At 38.7% G+C, this 25,310-nt stretch overlaps 3 protein-coding genes across 3 annotated transcripts; 2 read left to right on the forward strand and 1 right to left on the reverse strand.

Moving 5' to 3' along the window:
* Positions 1 to 272: 272 nt before the first annotated feature.
* LOC112188662 (3-epi-6-deoxocathasterone 23-monooxygenase CYP90C1) lies at positions 273 to 5,415 on the forward strand. The gene is made up of 9 exons (XM_024327825.2): positions 273 to 772; positions 1,836 to 2,166; positions 2,309 to 2,458; positions 2,591 to 2,860; positions 3,962 to 4,051; positions 4,144 to 4,222; positions 4,449 to 4,555; positions 4,690 to 4,820; positions 4,929 to 5,415. Exons 1-9 carry the CDS (start codon positions 513 to 515, stop codon positions 5,017 to 5,019), a joined length of 1,509 nt encoding a protein of 502 aa, XP_024183593.1. The 5' UTR covers positions 273 to 512; the 3' UTR covers positions 5,020 to 5,415.
* A 166-nt stretch (positions 5,416 to 5,581) lies between these two features.
* Positions 5,582 to 7,078, reverse strand: LOC112188663 (ribosomal RNA small subunit methyltransferase, mitochondrial). Its single transcript, XM_024327826.2, has 2 exons — positions 6,596 to 7,078; positions 5,582 to 6,508 (listed from the first exon to the last, which is right to left on the reverse strand). The coding sequence occupies exons 1-2, from the start codon at positions 6,986 to 6,988 to the stop codon at positions 5,786 to 5,788; spliced, it is 1,116 nt and encodes a 371-aa protein (XP_024183594.1). The 5' UTR covers positions 6,989 to 7,078; the 3' UTR covers positions 5,582 to 5,785.
* A 12,387-nt stretch (positions 7,079 to 19,465) lies between these two features.
* LOC112186869 (beta-galactosidase 3) lies at positions 19,466 to 25,182 on the forward strand. Its single transcript, XM_024325414.2, has 19 exons — positions 19,466 to 19,861; positions 20,009 to 20,104; positions 20,214 to 20,326; positions 20,465 to 20,531; positions 20,624 to 20,716; positions 20,917 to 21,060; positions 21,256 to 21,344; positions 21,443 to 21,548; positions 21,638 to 21,725; positions 22,049 to 22,167; positions 22,247 to 22,411; positions 22,569 to 22,747; positions 22,956 to 23,065; positions 23,151 to 23,260; positions 23,402 to 23,512; positions 23,596 to 23,709; positions 23,794 to 23,996; positions 24,100 to 24,436; positions 24,533 to 25,182. Exons 1-19 carry the CDS (start codon positions 19,688 to 19,690, stop codon positions 24,677 to 24,679), a joined length of 2,565 nt encoding a protein of 854 aa, XP_024181182.1. The 5' UTR covers positions 19,466 to 19,687; the 3' UTR covers positions 24,680 to 25,182.
* Positions 25,183 to 25,310: the final 128 nt, after the last annotated feature.

Here is a 25,310-nt window from a genome sequence, read left to right on the forward strand (position 1 = left end):
GTAAACGTGTCATAATGTTTTTTGTTTAAAAATTTGATAGAGGGTGATTTATTTTCATTTCTGTGGGGTTTGTGAGTTGTGTTTGTCCGATTGGATATCCATAATTTAATTGTTTTTCTTTTCTTTTCATTTGGCCGATTTTATCTAATTTGTGTGAATAGAAAGTGAAGAAGGCGTGTCACGTTTGGTGCACCCAATTTGCCTTTTCATTAATGATTGTTTTGAAAGCCCTAGATCTTCCGAATCTGTCACTCTAGATACCTATCCCCCTTCTCATTTATTTCACTCCCACAAATATATACAACCCCAACAAGCTTAGCTAATCTAGCTGGTTTCTTTCTCCATTGACTTGTCAATAACCAAGCCTCTCTCTCTCTCTCTCGCATATAGCAGAAGAACAAACACTGCAATACACAGCAAACCAGCTGCATGGAGGGAGAAGCTGACAGCAAGCTAGCTAGGGTTACATAGAATTGAAAAGAGAAACCGGGTTGTTTTAGGTGAGGATAGAAATGGTTACGGGGTGTTGGGTTTTAGTGGGAATTGTTGTGGGATCAATATGTTATTACTGGTTTGTTAGTAGTTCTAATAAGAGTAAGGAGAAGGAGGAGGAGGAGGAGAAGGAGAAGGAGAACCAAGATCAATATGTTAAAGGTCGTCCTCAAGTTCCGAAAGGGAGGTTAGGTTGGCCTTTGATAGGAGAAACCCTCGACTTCATTGCTTGTGGCTACACCTCTCGACCTGTCAGCTTCATGGAAAGTCGCACATCTCAGTAAGCTTCTCTCCTTCTCTCAGTCTCATCATTTTCGAACTGCTTATTTCTCATACCTTCTTCAGTTCCATTTGTCGTTTCCCTCTTTTGAATCAATCTCCCTGCCCTTTAATTATACCTTCTTTCCCAAAACATGAAATCTCCGATATTTCTTCCAAAACTAACTAATAGTTTCACCCTTGATGTTCCGTATAGATCGAATCATAGAAATGCTTTAATATATTCCATATCCCATTATTTTCATTATCATGTTAATCATGTGATTATGGTCTTAATGTTATACTATGTAAAAGTGTTCAAATATTTTAATCACAACCATAGCATCTTTTCCTTAGAACCATATGGGTCAAATTAAAGATATATATGTTCGATCTCGATCTTCCTGCTTATGCTGTCAATGATGAAGATGGATACGTCAGTATATATGATGTGTGTGTGTGTAGCGAATAAGCAAGTAGCAGGAATATTGAGTATCTAATCCACTTTGTAAGGATATATTGGTGTTCTCCCTCAAAGCTATCAAGCTACTTGACTAAACCAAACATCCAAATAGATACTTTTTTGTTAGTCTTGATGGGTTCGTGTGGTATAGAGATTCTCCGTGGTTAAAGGTAGCTTTTAAAGGGAACCATCTAACATGTACGAGAAAAGGAGAGATGAAGCAAAGCTAGAATTAAAGAAACAACTAACTGTACTAACAGTAGTTTAGCTTGGATTACTATGGTAATGGACGAGCAAAAACAAATTATTACTATGGTCCTTGAGAGTTACCAAGACATGGTAAAAGAAGAATTATATAGAAGAATGGAATTTGTTCATTCATGACGGATGGTGACAATAGAAAGAGAGGAGAAAACCAAGAGTGAAAAAGGAACTGCCCCAAAGAAGTAAATGAAAGGAAAAAAAAGCCTGCTCTACACTAACTATATAGGCCTCCTAGACTCCACCTCAAATATTATTGCTTCTTATTGCTCCTGCAGGGAGCGGTACTTCACCCTAGTCTATTCAATGAACAGTGTGTAGCAAGCTAATGAAATTGTTAAACAAATTTCTCTTTATACAGGTATGGGAAGGTTTTCAAGACACACATTCTGGGAACCCCTATCATAGTGTCCACAGATGCTGAAGTGAACAAGGTGGTATTGCAAAACCATGGCAACACCTTCGTTCCTGCTTATCCAAAATCAATCAAAGAACTTCTGGGAAAAAACTCTATTCTCCAAATCAACGGAAGCCTCCACAAGCGAGTTCATGGACTCATTGGCGGCTTCCTTAAGTCCCCACAATTCAAAGCAAGAATCACCAGAGACATTGAAAACTCTGTCAAGCTCAACTTGGCTGGCTGGACAGATCACATGCATCACCCCATTTACATCCAAGACGAAACCCAAAAGGTCCATATCTCATCCACTATAAAAACATGTTATGGTTATGAGATTGTTGATCATGCTTTTCATAACAAGAAATAAACCGCAATTACATTTAATACGACAGCAAGCAGAACAATTAACAATAACTAGCTTTTGGGTTTTCTAGATCACCTTTGAAGTTCTGGTTAGAGTGTTAATGAGCATTGGTCCTGGTGAAGATCTGAACTTTCTCAAGAGAGAATTTGAAGAGTTCATCAAAGGCTTGATCTGCTTACCTATCAAGCTCCCTGGAACTAGGCTCTACAAATCTCTCAAGGTACAACAACATGGTTTACAAATTACAATTTAGGGTTTAGTTTCAATTCCCAACACATACATATACATATACATATATTTATGTATATTTATATACCCACACACACATGTATATATAAACATTTTTGTGCAGGCTAGGGAGCGACTGTTGAAGATGGTAGGGAAAATAGTAGAGGAGAAGAGAAAGGCCAAAACACAAGAGAGAGGAGGACCAGTCTGTGACGCAATGGACGCGCTGTTAAGGGACAGCTGCGACTCGAACGACGCGCAACGCCTGCCGTTGGATTACGTCGCCGGGAACATCATAGAGATGATGATTCCGGGAGAGGAGACGGTGCCGATGGCCATGACCCTCGCCGTCAAGTACCTCAGTGACAGCCCCGTCGCTCTAGACAAGTTAAGGGTACGTGATCGATCTACTGCTTGCTTCTAAATGCGTATTATTTAGTATCCGACGGCCGGAATTTAGTTCCGGACGGTGGATGGGTGGGCCCCCGACTTTGGCGTTTCTGAAGTGTTTGACTTCCTCTGTTTCTGAAAAGTCGTTTTCGGTTTTTCATTAGACACTCGAATGGCACCGTACGAGTTGGACACGCAGGGCGGTGGAAATGGGGCCCCACTTTCCTCTCGAAGTAGAGAGTGTGGAGGCTTTGTAGCCGTACGATTGTGGATCGTACGGCTGACAGGCGGAGGACCACTATTATTAACTTCGTTCCTGTGAGACTTCAACCACTAAGTCCTTTTCCTACCCAAAGAAAAATTTTATATATATTTCTAATGGACCTTATATCAGTGGCCGTGTTTTTTTAATTTTTCTTTTTATTAAATAACATGTGAAAAATAAGCCATACTCACAAAATAATAATAATGATATGAAATGTTAGGGTTTATGGTTTGGGACAGATATTGTTCGTCACTTTGTATCATGGTGACACAATATGTTCGTCACTTTGTATCATAGTGACATAATATGAAGGTTAATTTTGTACAAATTTTTGCCCGGAATCATGACATAGCTAAGTGAGTTTCTTCTACAAGAGCTTTGATTAGAGTAATATTGAGAGGACTGTTTAAATATATGGGTCTTACCGTCTTAAGTTCGAGTCTCACTTTAGGTCAGAAAGAGTGGTAAAAATTATATTGCAAATTCTAGACCGAATGTCGGCAAATATAAATGGAATCTATTGAAGGAACGTCATAGTGGAAGATGAACCTAACAGTGATGAGAAACTCATCAAAGTACTAGTGATAAGAAACCATTTGTTTCCTTCTGACATTAAGAATTGCTGAGAAAGTGTGTGAAAACTCATAGCTGTAGTGCTAAGCTGCTCCTTTATTTTTAGTAGTATTACTGTTTTTCTACAAGAAGTACCTTTCCGTGTATGCCTAAGAATTGAAGTGATGATAGCTCATTTTAGTGAAAGGAAACTGAGAATCAATCTGTCCAGTTCTGGCTTTGATTTTGAAGTGAGAGTCGTTTTCATGTTACTGTATGTATGTGCAGGAGGAGAACATGGAATTGAAGAAGCAGAAGGTTGATTCCTCGGAAAATTATTTGTGGACCGATTACATGTCCTTGCCATTTACTCAAAATGTGAGTCCCATAATGCATTATTTGTAGAGTGTTCATAATATTGCATTCCTTGCTTTTATTTTTGCTAAAGGGTGCCCATTTTGGATCTGAAGGTGATAAGTGAGACTCTTAGAATGGCAAATATTATCAATGCTATTTGGAGAAAAGCTCCCGGAGATGTTGAAATTAAAGGTCAGCATGTTCTTTACACTCTTAGAACATCAATACTTAATGTAACCTTTTTTTCCAACTGTTAGATATGATTTTTGACTTGACCAAACAGTAGAAAACCGAGAGTATGAACATATACCGGAGTATAGTAGTATTTTTCATAGTTTTTATGTAGTAATGTATATCTACATGTACATGAGGGCAAGCAGTTTGAGTTTGCTTACGATTTTTATATTGAATCTTACAGGGTATTTGATTCCAAAAGGATGGTGTGTTTTGGCGTCTTTTAGTTCTGTCCACATGGATGAAGAGAACTACGAACACCCATATCAGTTTAATCCATGGAGATGGGAGGTAAATATAGGTTCATTTTTTAGTTTTGTACTTCACTTTCTGGATTTGATGCTATACCCTAATTTTGTGTCTCTGCATGTGTGCTAATCATGCATATAATACATAATTACATATTAATTTCTTTGACATTGCAGAAGGGAGAAGCTGCCTTAAACTATAGTACTAGTTTTACACCATTTGGTGGAGGACAGAGACTGTGCCCTGGTTTGGAACTATCTCGTCTCGAATTATCAATCTTCCTTCATCATCTTGTCACCAGTTATAAGTAAGATTTGCTCAAACAAACATGGCTCTCGAACTTAACCTAATGTTACTAATTGAAAACCTGATGAAGGTTGTAAGAGTTAGCTGATTGGGTACCTTTTTCTTGCAGATGGGTAGCTGAGAAAGATGAGATTATCCACTTTCCGACTGTCAAGATGAAGAGGAAGCTCCCTATTTCAATCACATCCACGATCACATGATCTGCTTTAGCTCATCAAGGAAATTCAGTACAGTATATCTCAAGCTAAGACCAATCATGGGGATATCATTGAAGCCAACTAGCCATGGACAGCCTAATAGAGGTGGATCGGGGATGGGCTCTATTCTATTATTAGTGTTAGCTCTGGTGTCACCATCTTTGTCAATTGCAGGTGCTTTTGGGCCCTTGGTTCTCAAAAAATTGGATGCAAGTGGATGATGAATGAGTCCAACTCTAAGTCCCCAATCCATTAATTTTGATGTTTGATCTGATAACTACTGTACTCCGAAATTTGGCCCTATTCTGCATAGGGGCTCCAGTGCCATCCCTCAATAATATTGAGCTGGTGGAGCCAAACTATGGTACCATAATTTCATAACAAAAGGAAATTTCTCTTGCCGGAAATCTGCCATGTTATCTTGAAAATGCTTTTAATGTGGACTTTCTGTTACGGGAATTCTGTTTAAAATAGCATGCTAACTACTTTATACCCCTAACTCCAAATATTATATGTAAGATTGTAATAAGCTGTTAGGGATTTTAATTTTGAAAGCCATAAATCCTGGACATTTTATTCATGAGAGTTTGGTCATGATTTGGCTTTGGCATGTGTTGGTGTTACTGTTTGAGGGGAGATGAGAGCCTCAAGTGACATCCTTATAGTTAAGGAAACTAGAAACTAGAAGAAACATTTCCTTTACTAATGAATGAAACTGCTAGAAGACAAAACATATAGCAAAACTAGTAGCTATAATCTGTTAGAAGGATCACTCAAATGATTCAATCACCACACTTGTATTCTTGGACCGATCACAAAAATATATTCCCGCTTGATGAAATAGTGCAAGTAGATGAAGTAACTCGTCATTCGACAGCTTCGAAGGCCTCTTGTTTTCGAAATCAGCTGATTTTAGAACCCCCATCAACTTCTCCTTGAAAGAACTAGCTCCTCCCATTTCCGAGCAAGCAGATGAACACTCCTCTTCTTCATCGCCTACGGGGTTGCTACCAATATAGTATTCAGTTTCGGCATTTAATTCTGTCAATTTGGACAACGCTAATAGCTCCACCACCTTCTTCTTTTGCTTGAACGTCGCTCCAAGTGTCTTATTCTTCTTGCCAAAACAAGCTTTCGTAAAAGCACACCATTCGTCCAGATTAACATCTGGAACTTCAGCTTTCGGACGAATAATAACCACAGACGAATCCACTTTGGGACAAGGAACAAACTCCCTCTTACTCACATCCATGGCAAACTCCACATCCGCCACCAGGCTCACATTCACAGCCAAGCGGTTGAACTCCGAGTCGCCAGGCTTAGCCAACAATCTCCTCGCAAACTCTTTCTGCAGTAGCAGCGTGGCACTCCGAAACCGCCTTTCCCCATACACCAATTTCGCCACAAGAGGCGAAGATATCCCGTACGGAATGTTCGCCACAACAAGATCAAATTCCGGAAACTCCGCCTTCAACGCATCTTCACACACAACCTGCAAAACCAATCACCAAAAATCTCTCAGTCCCGCATTTCATTCATTCAGGCATTTCATCGAACATGTTATCTGCACTCAACTTACCGTCAGCCGATCATCAACCCCGCGCTCTGCAACGCGTTTGTGAAGAACCTCCACCATCCGCTTGTCAATCTCAAAAGCCACAACGCTGTTTGCAGCTTCCAGAAGCTTCAGGGTGAGATTTCCGGTGCCGGGTCCGATCTCTAGGACAGTATCAGTGGGTTTAATATCCGATTTCCGAACAATGCTGTCGAGAATGCGTTGATTAGTCAAGAGGTGCTGGCCTTTGCTCTTGTACAATTGAAAATACCCATCTTTGTTCGCCTCTCTTTTCCGAGCCTTATCGCCATCGTCTTCTCCATCGGGATAGCATCGATTTCTGGACCTAGCGTGAATCAAACGAACTGGATATTGCTTTAGGATGAGTCTAGAAATTGAGCTTGAGAATCGAAGCATGTGTGGGTTTCACGTCTAGGGTTTAATTTGGTTTCTCAGGGAAGCAATTGACCGTTGAGATTTTAAAATTCAGCTACTGGGTGGTGGGAGTTTCGTTCCCAAGAGTATAGAAAAGGCGGGGAAGACTGTGGTCTTGGGCTACCCAATAGAGGCCCAATTCTTATTAGGCCCGAAGTCTCCTGGGAATTTTTTTAAATATTTTATTTATTTAGGTTTTTTAAGTATTCAAGCTGGTTAGACACCGACAGAAAGGACTGGACTATTATTGCTATGGTGAAGGCTTGTCATGTTTATAGGAAAGAAACGATGCTTGATAGTAACGTTTATCGACCCAAAGTTTTGATAAAAGAGGAACATAATGAAAGCATGGAATACTCATAATAATTGCTTCAAGCTTAGGTTAGGGTTTCTTTTTATGGGGCTTTTTTTTTTTTTTTTCATTACTTGTCTGTTCTTATTTGTAAAAAGTGATTGGTTCTTGCTATGTTTTGGAGGGAACTGATTATGGTGTTCTTCTTGTTCCTTGTTAACCCTTTGAATGACAAGCAAACAACCACATTATGGCAGTTAGCATGTGCTGATCCGTTAATTAAGTGGAACCCTAGTTTAATTAATAGATGATGAACGTTCGGATTGATGATGACACTGGGTTTACGTTGCTTCCGATCAAAATATGCGCTTAAAATAGTTTTGTGAGAGAGATTATTATATATGCTCTTTCCTATTCTTTATCTTTTTATTTCTCTACATACTATGAACAAAAAGATGCACCAACTAGTACTATTGTCTAAAAGACCAACATGAACCGACTAATATTCATGCGAGGAGCGATCACTTATTTATATAAGGTAGATTGTTGTTTATAACTTCCGTATAAGATTTAGGATTTACTCTTTTTCACTTCATTAATTAGCTTATATTGAGCCACGCAATTTCTACAAATGTATGATGAGTTTGCACAATTATATCATTGTCGATAGGGAAATATTGAGGCCAAAGTGCAAATTCAACGACCGTACATTTGCCCTAATCTTTTTCGTTTATGGCCCTCCAAAGAGGAAAAATAAAGAAATTAAAGTGAGGTATCCAATCTACTTTATAACGGGTGTTGTGTTCTTTGGGGAGCTTGCACAAATTGATTGGTTTCTAGAGGGGGTTGGTGTTATAATGCCAATATGCCAAGGATGATGGAACCTTAAGAATTATAATGGAGGCCAACACCTTGGTCCCATATGAAGAAGGAGATTTGTCTTCGAGATAATGATGGATTCAAAAAGAACACTATCCAAGTAAATCTTGAAGATGAAGGAATGTCTTTGCAGAAAGCGCGTGCCAAATCCTAATGAATCAAATTCCCCGAGAAATTGTGTTCGGTAGCCACATTCTTAGTTCACTTTTATCGTGATTGGAGTTCATGTGATTGTTAATCATTGTTTTAACGACGTAATCAAATTACCGTTCTTTTGTTTGCTTGCTTGGATGTAGTGAGTGAGTTTCCTAGTTACACCTTTTAGTTGCCTTTTCCTTTTTGGCCTTGATGGGTGGAATGAAAAGTGATTAACTGCTTAAGCATGAATATACTGGTAGTTGTTCATGACTGATAGGATTTAAGAGTCGTTAGGATTCGTAAAGATTGTTTATACGCATAATGAGATTCTGGAAGTTAGGTTCTATAGGGTTAATTTAGTGGAAATAAGAGCTTCAAGGTTAAGATTTAGGTTTTTTATGATTATGGCTCGAAGGTTAAGTGGACGGGGTTTGACTTCGTATATTGGCTCTTGGGTTTGGTTTTAGGTTGGTTTGAGCTATACGATTTAGATAATATTAGATTATCATGACAATGTACTCTTCAGTTTACTTAATAGTTACTAGACAATCAAGCATTTCAAATTTTTGAGATTCTTGATATAGATACACAATACATAAAAGAGATTGTGTCATTTTCATATCAGATTAGAAACGTAAGATAAAACATATATAAGTAAATATTTTTACTACAAATATTTAATTATAAATTTATAATTGTCCTCAACGTATATTTTTTCATTACTAGATTTATCGACAAAAACGAATTGATAAACATCAATGACAGCTTAGATATGTCGAATCTGCACCTCTTGATGACTTCAAAATTCTACTATATTTGAAGCAAGTGATAATAACATTATCAACAACAAATTTCAGGAACGTCAAATTCTCTTGGGCAGAAGTGCTCTACAACCTAATGAAACTATAGACGATTAGAACTTCGAAAGCTAACGTGGCTACATTGAAGCACAGCATCCAACAAAGATCCTCTTTCTGATTTGTCCATCTTTTACCGTTAGTGCTGGACATCCGCACAAGACGCAACCACAATTCGCGTGACATGCACCTTCCTAAACAACCAATCAAGTTCCCACACATAGTTTCCACACACTGACAATTCCACCGACGGCGCGTGGCATAGAGAGCAGATTCCCACACGAGAACGAACGGAGTCGTTTCCCACCGACTTTAACAGAAGAAGGATCACGAGAGTCCTTAACCAATCAGACAACGACAGCTCATGATGGCGCGAAAACGGTGCCCAAACGGCGCGCAATCTAGAACCTCTGTGCAATAATCCGGTACAGCCACGTGCACCGACAGATTCCTGGGTGGGACCCACCACCATCACCACGTTACCGCACTTTGTGCCACGTAAAGGGTCAACACGATCGGCTGTTAGTGTACGGTCTTTTCATTCCGTAGCATAAGCTAAGCTTGTCCTAAACGGCCAAGCCTGATATACGGACACGCATAATCCCCTCAATTATTTGCATCTTGAAGTGACTTCTTAGAATTAAGAACGTCGATCTGATGGACATGATAGTCAATAATAGTAAGGATCATCAATTTTTTTTTTTTGAAATAATAAAATTATAAATATAAATATTTAATACAGTCACAAGTCACAATTCAGTACAAATATAACAATTCTACGGTTATCATTAATTTATCTGTAATATTTTATTACACTTATTACAAACAAAACAATTGTATGCAACGGTTATCAGGCTTGGCTGGCGGCTAGTGTATCTCCTGCTTCCTGGATTAGGCATTGGGTTTGGGTACTTTTTTAGGCCCGAGTCTGGGCTGGTTGTTTAATTTTTGGTTTTAGTTATTTTAATTGGTTAGTATTGTCTCGCCTTTGGCGAGTAATAAGTCCATGCATGTATCTTTTAGGGCTAGTCGAGCTATGTGTTTGTGTGTGTACTCAAAGTGCCTTGTTTGCTCTAGGTAGGCAGCAAGTTCTTTACTTTGTTAAATTGTCGCTACCACCTAGTGACAGGGTAAAGTTAAGTGTCGTCGATTTATCCTCCGGCGGCAATATCGTAGGAAAACTGTGCATATGGTAATTATGTTACGTTGTAATTGGGTTACATATCTAATTATCTTCCCGTTACGTCAAAGTAAATAGAGTCGCTACTAGAGCGCTCTTTTCTAGTTGATGTTTAGTTGAATACAGTTATTTGGTAGAGACTCATGATAATATTTCAGTACGTTCTCTAGATGCTTATTGTAATTAGGGGTTTAGGCTCAATATTTCCCCTTTGTATTCGACAAATTCATTAATTAAACCTTGAAGGCAGCCGCAGCCGTCCTTTATTAAAAAAAAAAAATACAACGGCTATTAAACTAATAAAGTGTATAAACAAAGTATTCTTCTTGTAGATAAATTTTTTCTTATGTATCTTATTTTATTTATTTCTTTAACTATCCCACCGTACAATTCAAAATAAATAAATAAATAAATAAAGAACTAGAGACATACATGGTCGACATTACCTTTCACAAACGAAAATACAGACTAAAGAGATGAACATTCACCCTTACGCCAAAACCCTAAATTTGAATCCTTCCCCTTGAAATGATTTTAGATCTACATATGTAAACCAAATAAAGAAGGACAAACTCAAAGTAAGTATGTACTTGTTACACATGTAACACAAATTTAGCTTCATTCTAGTATACATGGCCACCGTCAAATGCCAAAAGTAACGGAAACAAAGAACACGTACACTACTCACACATGCATCCATACGAACCCTAATTAACATCGAGCATCACGTTTTAAACCTATAGCACCATTCGATCCATGGTAGTCTTTTCAATCATTAATGGGAGTGCCACAGAAAGATATAGATATGAGATCCAGATCGAGAGGAATGGAAAAGGTTGGCGGTACGTAGCGGTGATCCGGCCATATATGAATTGAAGTAGATGATGGTGGTTCACGGTGGTGGGTACGTAATGGTAATGCTCAGACAAGGACGTGCATATGGTGCAAGATTATATTACAGAACCCTATAGTAGTTGTTTCCCATATCATATATACCCAAAATATTAAAGCTTTCAGTAGTCTTCTTCTCGATCTGCAAAGTTAGATTCATATATGCTTGTGCTTCAATAATAATGATTAATGAAGACAGTGATAAGGGAATATTGGGCTCTGACTGCTTTTTTAGCTAACCTAGCTACCTCGAGCTAATATATATACTAGTAGTGGGGATCTTAATCTTTATAGTACGTTTGTGCTTATTACTTAATGTAACCAAAGATTAATGCAGTCGAAAAGCTCCTTAGGCTGGATTAGTTATAATGTGAAAATGACCCTAATTTGCGTCCTAAACAATTGATATATATATATATATATATGCACTAGCTACTTTGTTAATGTATTTTTATTGGGTGGATTTGTTGGAAATTTATTGATTTGTTCATAGGGTACGTACAACTGTACAAGCTACTTAGACAGTTGACACTAATTAACATATCTACTGTACTTCTCTTCCTGATTCTGTTAATTTGTAATTAACAACTAATTAACCCCTACTGTTTATATTATTACATAAAAACATTGCCCACAAAATGAAGCTTGAAATGTTCATAAAGAGGCGCATTCGATGTCGATTGTGAGAAACTAAATTGTTATAAACGTGTCATTGTAGCTTTAATGGTTGGAGAATATTACACACAAGTGATCTTTTAGAAAATTAACCCTATTTTTAGAAAATTACACACAAGTGATCTTTTGAAACTTTAATTATTGATAAGGCCACTTAATTTTTTTTATACACATAAGGCCACTTGTTTCCACAAAATAATTCATTCCTGACAATTTTACCCTCCCTCTTAAGAAACCCAATTAGTTCCCATCGGTCTACGCCCTTACCCCCCCTCTCTTTCTCCGATCACAGTCTCTCTCTCTCTCTCTCTCTCTCTCTCTCTCTCTCTCTCTCTCTCTCTCTCTCTCTCTCTCTCTCTCTCTCTCTCTCTCTCTCTCTCTCTCTCTCTCTCTCTCTCTCTCCTCGACCACAGTATTTCACGCCTTTGGTCTCCGCCTCCGATTCCTGCAACCACCGGAACGACGCTCCTCTCTCTGATTCCGGCGACCACCGCTTCCGATCTGGTGAGATTTCAATTGATCTAAGCTTTCAAAACCTCGAAACGACGCCGCCTTACCTGTGTCTGACCTGCGACTCAAAGATCCATGGTGCCAATAAGCTCGCGTCGCTCCACCAGTGCGTGTAGATGTTCAAGGATTGCGAGCAAGCTTCGGTCGTCGTCACTAACAAGGCCGACGTCACTGTTCTCTGAATTTGGTGTTGGAGTGCTTCTGGATCTCATTCTCGGTGTAGATCCGAGCGTTGTAGGCGTTTCTCGGTGTTCGGCCATCGACATTCCTAGCGTTCTCGTGCTCCCATGCCTCACCGCCATTGCTCTCACCTCGATTCAGACACCTGCAATTTCAGCTCGCCTTCGACGGCGGCCACTGAACCGGTCTCAATCCACGGCTGCGATTGCGTTTTTTCTAGAAGCTCTGGCAATGGGAGCTTCTGTGGAGGCTAGGGTTTCGGCAGGGAAGGCTCAATTGAGTCGTTGTTGTTGCGCATGGAGAGGATGACTGTCGATCAAGCAAAGGCGGGCCCACTCGAAAGGGACATTCACTTGGTAAAGTTTCCTTATCTCTCGAGCTCAACTTCACTTTTCAAGTTGAAATTGGTGGTGATTGTTGACTGAGAAGCTTCGGATACCATTGTTTTTTACTCTTCGTCATATAGCTTTGGTAGTTTTCCAGTGCTGCTTAGTTTTGTTTGAGTTTGGACTAGAGTTGTATTGATGAAATAGGTGAGTTAGATATGTTAAAATAGCTTATGCTGGCATTAGTGTTCACAATAAGTTAAAAGAGTTTTTCCCCTCAGACGGGTCAAAACTTTCATGAACCGGACAGAATGATACTCAATCTTTCAAAGTGACCAAATGGTACCTGAACTTTCAAAATGTGGCCAAATGGATACCTCCGTTAAATTTTCGTCACTTTACCGTTAGTGTAGCCCATGTGCCGCGCATGTGACTGAAAATTAAGGTAAAAAGACCATAATACCCCTAAATTTATGATTTGATATATTTCCACCCTCTCTCATAGTCTACCTCTAATTTTCCCTCCAAATATTCCCGCCAAACATATATCTTTTTTTTTTTTCCACTTCTTCTTCCCTTTTTCCTGAGAATAATTATCTACCTATTTTCTATACAATAAGCTTGCATCGTGCAGGAAAGAATTGCTAAGGAGCAATCCAGGTATGGCATCATTACTGAAATTATATTTCATTTTTCTGTGCAGAATTTGAAGTTGTTTTCTTCTAAGAAATTGCAGAGGTCATCTCAAATGATATGTTCAGTTGTATAGAAAATAGGTACATGATTATTCTCAGGAAAAAGGGAAGAAGAAGAGAGAAAAAAAAAAAAAAAAGATATAAGTTTGGCGGGAATATTTGGAGGGAAAATTAGAGGTAGACCATGAGACAGGGTGGAAATATATCAGATCATAAATTTAGGGGTATTATGGTCTTTTTACCTTAATTTTCAGTCACATGCGCGGCACATGGGCTACACTAACGGTAAAGTGATGAAAATTTAACGGAGGTATCCATTTGGCCACATTTTGAAAGTTCAGGTACCATTTTGGTCACTTTGAAAGATTGGGTATCATTCTGTCCGGTTCATGAAAGTTTTGACCCGTCTGAGGGGAAAAACTCAAATTTAAAATTATAGTAGATTATTGAACAACGAGCTTTGGATATTATCATTTTTATAGCTTAAGCTGCATTGATGAAATAGGTTACTCAAATTTGCTTCACATGACTTATCTTCATATATAAGCAAGTAATTGCACTCTTAATAGCATTTCCTGGACAAACTGTATGGTTTCAGTGTGCCTTATTGGATTCTGGTAGTGAATTTTTTGGGAGCCCTCTATACACCTAGGAGATAACTCAGGTTTTTCTGTCTACATTTCTGTATGAAATTAATGGCTGCATGGTTCGTTTCTACGCTGCTTCCTTCTGCTATGTGTACATGGTTGTGTGTGTGTGTAAAGAGATAAGGAAAGAAAAAAAGTAAAAGAAAGTTCAATGAATGGAAAAAAAAAATTGATAATATAAGACTGCAACCACTTTGCAGCCAATGAAGTGATTGACTAATATCTAGTGAACTTGGGTGAAGTTGCTTGATGGCCGGAATAAAATTAAACTCGATGAACAGTTGTGTACATATCCATAAATGGAAAGGCTTCACATATGATCAAATGAAACTTAGTTTTCTTTTGTTTCTGATTTCGTATCTCTACCATTTCTTGGTTGAGATTTGTGTTGCACTATCAACATGGACAAACATGGACAATCATCATATGATGTTGTGCAATAAATTTCTTTGTCAGTAGCTTTTTATTACTGGTCAAGGAGCTTTGTACATGTGTCATAGTAGGTTTATGTACCTATATCAGTAGCTTTTTAGAAAATTAGTAGCTTTGTACATTTTGTTGTATCTTTGTTCCTGAATTCTTTCCCTTTGCATTTGCAGTGCCAGATTATGAAAATCATGTCAATTTTGGATAGTGAAGGCTCCATTGACCAAGAGGTCATTCGGTCAGCTAAGAAATGTTGCAATGAAGTCTAGTGTTGAAGGTGGCAAAAAAGGCCTAAGGTTAGCGTAGAGTGGTAGAGCTTGACAAGAAGAAACATCAATGGTGGCCATTTGAAATATGACACTAGCATTACCACATTAACAGTAGCTTTCTATACCTATTGTAATAGATTTTCACAACTATGGTTGTGGCATTTTACAACTATGAAAGTAGCTTTTTACATAATTATATCATTATTGAACCCTGCATACTTTTTATATCATTGAATTTGTTTTCTTTTTCCGATTGCAGTAGCTTTTTTATTTTAGCTGTATCATTTACATTTCCATAACTTTGTTAGTCTCTGAGAATAGTTTTCTCATTATATGGGAGTAGCTTTTGTTCTACTTGTTTATTGCTTTTGGCGTTGTTGAGAGTAACTTTTGATGATGGTTATAGTAGCTTTTGTTACTGGTGAGAGTAGTTTTCTGGTGTTGGTGACAATAGTGTTTATTCCTGGTGAGAGTAGGTTTTGGTGTTGGGGACAGTAACTTTTGTTGATATGGATAGTAGCTTTTGGTTTTAGAAAGCGTAGCTTTTGTTAGTGACAGTAGTTTTTGTTGCTGGTGACAGTAGTTTTTGTGACCTTGTTGGAAATCTCACCAGCGTAGTTTTTTGTTTGTGATAGTAGCTTTTGTTACGTATGATAGTATCTTTTGTGACCTCGTCGGAAATTCCATCAGCGTAGCTTTTGTTGCTAGTGATAGTAGTTTTTATTGCTAGTGATAGTAGCTTTTGTGACCTCGCCGGAGGTTGCCGAAAATCTCATCAGAGTAGTTTTTGTTGCTAACCAAAGTAGCTTTTGGCGGTAGTGACAGTAGCTTTTGCGACCTCACCGGAGGTGGCTAGAAATCTCATAAGAGTAGATTTTGTTGCTAGCCACAATATCTTTTGGTGTCAGTGACAGTAGCTTTTGTGGTCGCCGGAAGTTTGCCGGAGGTCGGCCGAACTTCGCCGGATATCGGCTGGAGACCCGCCGGAGTTGGTCGGCGACCTCGCCGGAGAGGAGAGAGAGAATAATTGTTGATTTTGTACTCTAGTGGCATTTATGTAAATATGTTGATTTTTAATATCCAAAATATAACACCTTTTTTAGTCTAGTGGCCTTATGAGGGAAAAAAACTAGTTGGTGGCCTTATGGCTAAAAAAACAATCAAAGATGCACTTATATGTAATTAACCCTATTATTTTTCACTTTATAATTATTGTAGTTAGGTGATTGAGAAAGAAGTTGATCGATTAGTAACTCTAATTTTATAATGACAATCGTTTAATGATGTATTTCGGATGAATCAAATTAGAAATGTGTGTCAAATTTCAGCTTAAATTTTGTTGGAGAGAAATTTATATATTATGAATTTCAAAATCTCATTATGAATTTCTGAAATGTGACATTTTAAGACTTATTGGATATATATATATATAAAGTTCTCACACTTCTACATTTTCCTAAATTTCTTTTCTAAGTACATTTTCACAGCTTTAAAGCTATGTGTTGAAGAGTCAGTTGTGGTTTCAAAGTCCAGTTAAAATAGTTTTTATGGGTAGAAAAATCAACTTGGGATCTTGCACCGGCTCACTTAATCACCTGAACAGGGTCCGATGCAATTGATTTGTGCTTAGCTAGAAGAGTTGGGGAGGCTGCTAACTCATTAACACATAGGATCGTGCGCCATCTTCGATCCACACCGTTATCTACTAACTCCAAGGCCAACTAGCTAGCTAGTTGGTTAATTCATTTGCATGAGAACAACAATAAGTGAAGAAGTGATCGAGCAAGGTTGGTTGACCTAATCAGATTCAAGTGGTCAGTGCGACGAGGGCCCATGGTCTTAGGGTTCCAACGAATACTCAATTCCATCTTTTCCGTCGTTCACGCCTGTGAATACGGCTGAGTTAGATCACAGAGAATCGGAGACGAAAACCAAAGGCAACGGAAAGAGGTAGATAGAGAAGCTTCTTGGTAGCTAATTGGAGGATTACCTTACTAAACATGACCCACATGGAGACACATGCTCAATAGCTTTATTAGCTTATGACTAAACCCTTTCACTAAAACCCTGTTGAGTGTTGACTATGTTTACTAGCCGAGCTCTAACGGATTACTATAATTAACGAGCACATGAGGATGGGATTATTATAATCATGATCTTTTTCATGATGGAAACAAATTTATTAGCAGGCCACATTTGATTGTTAATTAGTTTTTTAGGTTTTATATATAAGTGAGGGTTAAAGGTACCTCCATGGACCATATTGTTCTACTACAGTACTACGTACCAAAAGAGAAAGGAAAGCTGTAACGGCTATTAGTTTATTGGAGGATATGATATTCTGGTGAGCGACCTTTTCTCCGTCAATCAAGAAAGAAGCGCCATATCTGCGCGCCAAACTATCTGTCCAATCTAGTTGGCAAAATCGTGCTTTGCTAGATACACGAACTAGGAGTCAAAAACTAGCTAGGGTTTTGAACCTTCTTAGCTGCTGCTAAAACCCTAAAGGTAATGGCTGGTAACAAACTAGTGGATTCATCATTCATGTATAGTAGTTAAAAGTAAGGAGAATAAAACTAGTGAACTATCCTTCACTTTTTGTTAAAAGTAAGGAGAATAAATCACTTTTTGTGTAATTCCTTTTCCACTTCCATAGACTTTCGCATAAATACAAATAATATCATAGGAATAGCTATGTTTTTGGCTAATAGTGATATTCATAAGTTTGAATGATACATTGCAAGGTGCGTGAAGCTTGTTACCTTAAAAAATAAATAGATTGAGTGAGAAAAATAAGACGTGCATTTAATGAATTGCATTGAAAGAAAAATAGATTTAGTAAGAAATGCAAGTTAATATGTGGACTTCTTCATTTTACAAAAAGAATGAAATTTTTTTCTCATACCGACACATATGGTGAGATTGCAAGATGAATGTTGGAGTATAGGCTAGTAAATTTGGCCAGAAGTGTTCATTAGCTTCGAGTCTTTGACCATGAGCTCAGTGTAGTATTTCAGTTCCCAGATGCAATTAAGTAGTACAATTCGGCACATTCCTCGGAAGAAGAACAGCTGATAAATTGTTTACTTATAAGTACATGGAAACCTGGGTCAGAATTAGGCATCACATATATACTTTAACAAATTGGAACCATATCCCAGCCAGCTAGCTCAACATAAAATGGATATACATATAATACAGAATACATATAAGATACATATTGCTTCTTGCATGGAGCTTGAATGACACCTAGTCTCTGTGATCGACAGGAATATCAGATCTACCGGGTGAAGCTCATGCTGAATAAATACGGGGGGAGAGACTGGGACAAAAAAGGTGGCGGAGATTGGTGTCGATGTGAAGCAAGAAATTGACAGGAGCAAATGTATGTCACATGTGGGTGATCGAGGGAGGGAGAGAGAGAGAGCGAGAGATGAAGCTTCGGGTTCACATGACGACGGCCCAAAAGTAAAGAACCAAAAGGGCAAAAGGGTTGGAGGAGGAGAGTATTCACATGCAGATGCCACGGTGGTCGCCACATGTCTTCCTCAGCCCCCAGGGACAAGAGCAGCAAACTGAGACCTTGCTCAGCTACCCTTTTCTCACTCTTGCATCACCGTTAGGCCCTTGAGGTCATAGTTGGTTAGTTACATTGGCGAGTCAAAACCCTCCAATGTAGTACGTGCTACACATGGCTCAGCCTTGATTACCTAGAAAAAGAACAAGAAATTGCCATTTGAGAAAACTTGATTGTGTAATTCATATTGCGTAAAATAAGAGTTACCATATTAATAGTTAGGTGAAAAACTCAATCGGACGGTACAATTGACCTAACATGGTAGAATAATTTGATATTCTGTTAGATTTATAATATATAAAAACATGCTAACTCTCAATTTTCTTGAAGCATTTTATCGAACATATCGTCTTGGTTGTAGATCAGATAATCGAAATGCACTAGTGTATATAGATATTATTAACAAGTAGTATATGAGATTGTGAGATTTTAGTTGGGTGGAAACCCTAATGTCCCCATCTATATAAAGTGTTGAAACCCTAAGATTTTAGTTACTAACTAAATCTGACCAAAAGATAAAGTGTAGTACTGAAATAATCTCAAAAAGCATACTTTAGTGACTATACAAAACCGGGTTACGCATGCTAAACAGTCAAAACCCTACCCCATTAATTTTACTCGAAGAACTGTCGTCACATTTTGACCTTGGCCATTTTACCTTCTCCGATTGTTGGACGGGTTAGAGCTCACTCATTGCGTAGCTTTCAGCCAAGCAGTGACAACCGTCGGCACATGAATTATGAATTGTGGTGGTGATGGAGTCTAAAGTCCAAGCTAACTAAGCTGTCTGTATACTACTATTTTTGCAACCAAGTAATAAATACACCTCCACTCCCAACCAAAAAAGCTTATGCAAAAAATTAAAGGAAAATACAACTCTGTATTTTCTTCTTCTTCCTTTCCAAAAAGCTATTATTATTTTTATATATAAGTGTACATTATAGACTTGGAGCTCTGCTCAGAGACCCAGAAAACTGTGAGTGTGGAGTCCAAACACAAGTAATGGACTTTGTTGCTCCTGCTCCACAATCCTGAACTAGCTGCTGCGCATTCTCTCTTTACACATTTCATTATTGATTCTCTGCTTTGAGTTCTGTTTTGGTTAATAGAGAAGGGAGAGTGGGAAGAAGAGGCTGAAAATGGAAACCAACTCTGTTTACAAGTTGTGCTTGTTCTTGGGCTTGGTTTGGTTCTTGGGGTTTCATCAGCTGGTTCAGTGTACTGTGACCTATGATAGGAAGGCCATTGTGATTAATGGGCAGAGGAGAATCCTCATGTCTGGTTCAATACACTACCCCAGAAGCACTCCTGAGGTACCCATATCTTTCCCCATTTGGAAATTTCAATGTTCTTTGATTTTAGCAATTCTTTCCAAAAATGTGTTCTTTCCCCTTATTGTTTTTTTTTTTTTTTCTGGGATTTTTCTGATTTAATGGAGAAATAATGGGCTTTGGTTTTAGATGTGGGAGGATCTGATACAGAAGGCAAAAGATGGAGGTCTCGATGTGGTTGAAACCTATGTGTTCTGGAATGGCCATGAACCTACCCCTGGCAATGTACTACTACTATTCATTTTCTCTCAGCAATTGCTACTTTGTCTTACTCTTTTTGTTAGTCATTTATCTTTCTGACCATGCATGTTTGCTATGTTTTGTTGGGTTTCAGTTCAATTTTGAAGGGAGGTATGATCTGGTGAGATTCCTGAAGACCATACAGAAAGCAGGGCTCTATGCTCATCTTCGCATTGGGCCTTATGTTTGTGCTGAGTGGAATTTTGGGTACTTCCCCTCTCTCTGGATCTAACTATCTTCGCTTCTTGTTTTGCATGTTGAGGATTTGAGGATTTTCCACTTCCAGTTCTTTTTTCTTTTGAGTAAAAGTTATCTGATTTTTTTTTTTCATTGTGTGATTTGTAGGGGTTTTCCTGTTTGGCTGAAATATGTTCCGGGCATCAGTTTTAGAACAGACAATGAGCCTTTCAAGGTTAATTATATTTACTTTTATCATTTACTTGATTATGTTGCATGACCTGTTTATGGAGAATTTACGGAGCTTCTTCACTTGTGGTGTTGCAGAGGGCAATGCAAGGGTTTACTGAGAAGATTGTGGGACTGATGAAGAGTGAAAAATTGTTCGAGTCCCAGGGAGGCCCCATTATTCTATCACAGGTAGACGAGCATTTTGGGTTATTATTGGGATATGGAGATAATTTGTAGTTATGTGTGAGTTTATGTTCTTGATTTTTACTGTATCAAGAAATATGGAGAAGAACTCATTAGTTCATTCTACCGTTGTGAATTAAACTATTTTGAGTCGGGTGATAATGAGGATCTGTTTGTTCTATTTCTTTTTGTGTTTCGGGGTTCAGATTGAGAATGAGTACGGAGTACAGAGCAAGTTATTTGGAGCTGCTGGACATAATTACATGACCTGGGCAGCAGAGATGGCTGTTGGGTTGGGAACTGGGGTCCCATGGGTGATGTGCAAGGAAGAAGATGCTCCAGATCCAGTGGTGAGCATTTAACACTCTTTGTGCCGCAGATCTAGGCTTGACTGGTTATACATTTTCCTTATTAGTCAACTCTCATGCAATGGACCTCAAGTTTTTAGTTGTGTAACTGGGGTCTTTGTTAAAGGAGGTCTCTTATAAGTTTAATTTTACTTATGGGAGGAGGTTTTATTAATGTTTTGTGAATGATGGTGACAGATAAACACATGTAATGGTTTCTACTGTGATTCTTTCTCTCCCAACAAACCATACAAGCCTACGATTTGGACAGAGGCCTGGAGTGGCTGGTAATTTGTTCTGCTTGTTTGCTTGGGACCTCAAGTTTTTTAATTTATTGCAATTGAAAATACAACTATTAACTCTTTCTGTCAATATAAATATGAAGGTTTACGGAGTTTGGAGGTCCAATTCACCAACGACCAGTTCAAGATTTAGCATATGCAGTGGCCAGATTCATACAGAACGGAGGATCATTTGTTAATTATTACATGGTCAGTGTCCTCTAACTGATTTTCTGAGGCTGCTGAAAGTGTGCAATGTTAATATTGAAACTGAATTCCTGTGTTCCCAACTGAAACAGTACCATGGAGGAACCAACTTTGGACGCACAGCAGGGGGACCTTTCGTCACTACCAGCTACGACTATGATGCTCCATTAGATGAATATGGTGAGAACCAACAATTATGTGCTTTTGTCCAAGGAGTTGATCAAAAAGTTACAACTTGAAACATCGTGCCAAACACCAACCCCTAGTGGTTTAGTGTGGTTTTGTCCTTGTTGTATTGATGACTGGTTGCACTCTTTTAGGCATCTGACGATCTGTACATGTACAGATTTTCAGTACCCGATCAGTCAATCTCGATATGACAATGACTAAAATTGCAAAAATGATGAGTTTACCAGTATTTTCCTAAGCAAACCAATGTCTGTGTGTAATCACAATATAGGTTTGGAGAATGTAGCTAACTGCTCCGCTCTAAAACTTGACAGGTTTAATCAGGCAGCCAAAGTATGGTCATTTGAAGGAGCTTCATAAGTCTATTAAGATGTGTGAACGGGCTTTAGTTTCAGCTGATCCAATCATCACTTCACTTGGGGACTTTCAACAGGTTTTACTTCTATTCCTAAACTAGCTTTTAGGTGGTTCCACCAGTAATTCTTGTTTAACTCTAGGTATTTTTTTTCCAGGCTCATGTGTATACTTCAGAATCAGGAGATTGTGCAGCATTTCTTTCGAACCACAATTCCAAGTCAGCTGCAAGGGTGATGTTTAATAACATGCACTATAACCTGCCTCCATGGTCAATCAGTATCCTTCCTGATTGCAGAAATGTAGTCTTTAACACTGCAAAGGTATTAATTTCGATTCTCTGAACATGAGCTACTTTGCAGAAATCTCAGACCATACTTATCAAAATGAGCTTTTGTTTCCTTCACTTCATTTTCTTGTAGCATTGAAAGGTTCAAAATCTCTGAGATAAATCTGACATTTTTCGTTCCTGCTACTTAGGTTGGAGTTCAAACATCACAAATGCAAATGTTGCCAACAAATGTTGAGACGCTATCATGGGAGACATATGATGAAGATCTTACATCTCTAGATGACAGCTCAACGTTCACTGCTCCAGGTCTGTTGGAACAGATAAATGTTACAAGGGATACTACTGATTACCTGTGGTACATAACTAGGTGAGAATTTCCTCAGGCTAACTGTTATATTATCTCCACAGTTTCCTAGAGTCAATCTGCCTATCCTTTTTCTTGAAAGTTTTTCTAGGTTACAGAAAATAGGCTTGGCAGTGACTTCTAAGCTCTCAAAAGTTGCAGTTTGCTCTAGTTGGTCTATGCCAAGTACCTAATATGTGGGACTTATATTCTTTTTCCAATGTGCTTGCAGCGTTGACATTGGTTCATCTGAATCCTTCCTGCGTGGAGGGGAACTCCCAACTCTTATTGTTCAGTCAACAGGTCATGCTGTGCACATCTTCATTAATGGACAGCTTTCAGGTAGAGTTTTGATATGCTTCTTGCACTTATTATCATCCTAGTTGATTAGTAGTGAAAACTTTAACATTTAAATATACAATAACAGGTTCTGCCTTTGGAACAAGGGAGAATAGGAAATTCACATATACCGGCAAAGTCAATCTACGTGCAGGAACCAACAAAATTGCGCTGCTCAGTGTTGCTGTTGGATTGCCAGTTAGTACCTTATCCCACCTTTACTAATTCTTGATGTAGATGTAATAACCTCGTTACACAAACCTGACATTTTGTACTCGGGCTACCCTTCTTCTTCTTCTTCTTAAATGTGTGACATAAAGTTATTTTTGTTTATTGAAGAATGTGGGCGGACACTACGAAGCATGGAATACAGGAATCCTTGGCCCAGTTGCACTTCATGGACTTGACCAGGGAAAATGGGACTTGTCTTGGCAGAAATGGACCTACCAGGTAGGTGATCTTACTTAGGAAATCAAATATATTTGTGCCAATTCAAAGAACCATTTTTTCGCTTATCCCTGCTACTTTTACAGGTTGGATTGAAAGGAGAAGCCATGAGCCTTGTATCTCCAAATAGTATTTCCTCTGTTGAATGGCTGCAAGCATCATTAGCTGCCCAAAAACAGCAGCCATTGACTTGGCATAAGGTATGTGACAAAGGAATATGGAACTCAATGTTGTAATGGACAACAGGTGAATGGGAATATTAAAACTCTAAATCACTTTTGCAGAGCTTTTTCAATGCACCTGACGGAGATGAGCCATTGGCTTTGGATATGGAGGGAATGGGAAAAGGCCAGATATGGATTAACGGGCAGAGTATTGGAAGATACTGGACTGCATTTGCTAATGGTGATTGCAATGGGTGCAGTTATGCTGGAGGTTTCAGACCTACAAAGTGTCAAACAGGTTGTGGTCAACCCACACAAAGATAGTAAGTATCCATTGATGAAGATTTATTACAAGGATTGTAGTGTACAAGTAGGGCATACACATCTAGTGGCTTCCCTTAACTTCCATGTGAATTTCTTTTTCAGCTATCATGTGCCTCGGTCTTGGTTAAAGCCAATGCAAAATCTGTTGGTAATTTTTGAGGAACTTGGAGGCGATCCTTCAAGAATTTCTATTGTAAAGAGATCTGTGAGCACTGTCTGTGCTGACGTTGCTGAGTTCCATCCAACAATAAAGAACTGGCACATTGAAAGCTATGGAAAGGTAGAAGAATTTCACAGCCCCAAGGTTCACTTGAAGTGTAACCCAGGCCAGTCCATCTCTTCCATTAAATTCGCTAGTTTTGGCACACCTTTCGGGACCTGTGGAACTTACCAGCAAGGAAGTTGCCATGCTTCGACATCATATTCTGTACTAGAGAAGGTACTTAAGATTGCTATCCGGTTTTCACAATCTACTAGAATTCTTACACTATTTCCTGACTGTTTTTTTTTTTTTTCATCTCTTGCGTTCTCACAGATGTGCATAGGGAAGCAAAGATGTGCAGTCACCATATCCAACAGTAACTTTGGAGATCCATGTCCGAAGGTATTGAAGCGCCTCTCAGTTGAAGCAGTTTGTGCTCCTACAACTTCAACAACTGCACAACCCAATTGGAGGGGTTAGTAGTTAAAGATCCTATGATAACTGTTGCACCTAATGACTTAATTATATACCACAGCAAGCAAGTGAAAGAAGCAGAGAAGAAGAATAAGAGGTAAAGTACACGGAGATAGTTTTTTAGTTAGGTGGAGTGTCATAGTTTTTTCTTCTGATAGCTACTACTCTTCCTGGTTAAGGGTGTTTGGAGCAAAGGCAAGTAGTTTGTAATTTAAGTGAGCTTAATGGACCTGTGCAAAATAGTAATTGTCGAGTAGGTGAGCTGTAGTTTCCTTGGGGTCCTACAATTTAGGTGCCCTAGGGCTCCGGCGCTCTGGTCCTCGGCCTTTTAACCGGGGATATGGGCAGTTGGGCGGTGCAAAAACTGTGTTTCTGTTGATTGATTGTATTGTTCATGTACTGTTGGGGAACAAGTATAACCCCAATTAGGTACTCAGGTTCATGTTAGGAGCGGATCCTAGTATGACAATTTGTTTACTGTGCAGTGAAAAAAAATTGAACTTCAATTACAGTGCTTCCCTTCTTTTCCTTCGTCTTTTTTCCTTTTTTGTTGGCAAAATACAGAGCTTCCCTTATGATGGCATATTTTACAATCCTTGAAACTGAAAAACTGAACGTTGGAGTTAGTCACTGACCT

Source organism: Rosa chinensis, chromosome 2 (genome assembly GCF_002994745.2).
Source record: "Rosa chinensis cultivar Old Blush chromosome 2, RchiOBHm-V2, whole genome shotgun sequence".
NCBI classification, from domain to species: Eukaryota; Viridiplantae; Streptophyta; class Magnoliopsida; order Rosales; family Rosaceae; genus Rosa; species Rosa chinensis.

What these genes read in the sequence shown, in the direction of transcription:
- LOC112188662 (XM_024327825.2), top strand. Translation starts at nt 513, where the DNA reads ATGGTTACGGGGTGTTGGGTTTTAGTGGGAATTGTTGTGGGATCAATA. An exon ending in TCGCTCTAGACAAGTTAAGG is followed by an intron (nt 2,861 to 3,961) that starts GTACGTGATCGA and finishes ATGTATGTGCAG; the next exon opens with GAGGAGAACATGGAATTGAA. An exon ending in CGGAGATGTTGAAATTAAAG is followed by an intron (nt 4,223 to 4,448) that starts GTCAGCATGTTC and finishes TGAATCTTACAG; the next exon opens with GGTATTTGATTCCAAAAGGA.
- LOC112188663 (XM_024327826.2), bottom strand. Translation starts at nt 6,988, where the DNA reads ATGCTTCGATTCTCAAGCTCAATTTCTAGACTCATCCTAAAGCAATAT. An exon ending in GGGTTGATGATCGGCTGACG is followed by an intron (nt 6,509 to 6,595) that starts GTAAGTTGAGTG and finishes TTGGTTTTGCAG; the next exon opens with GTTGTGTGTGAAGATGCGTT.
- LOC112186869 (XM_024325414.2), top strand. Translation starts at nt 19,688, where the DNA reads ATGGAAACCAACTCTGTTTACAAGTTGTGCTTGTTCTTGGGCTTGGTT. An exon ending in TACCTGTGGTACATAACTAG is followed by an intron (nt 22,748 to 22,955) that starts GTGAGAATTTCC and finishes ATGTGCTTGCAG; the next exon opens with CGTTGACATTGGTTCATCTG. An exon ending in GGCAGAAATGGACCTACCAG is followed by an intron (nt 23,513 to 23,595) that starts GTAGGTGATCTT and finishes CTACTTTTACAG; the next exon opens with GTTGGATTGAAAGGAGAAGC.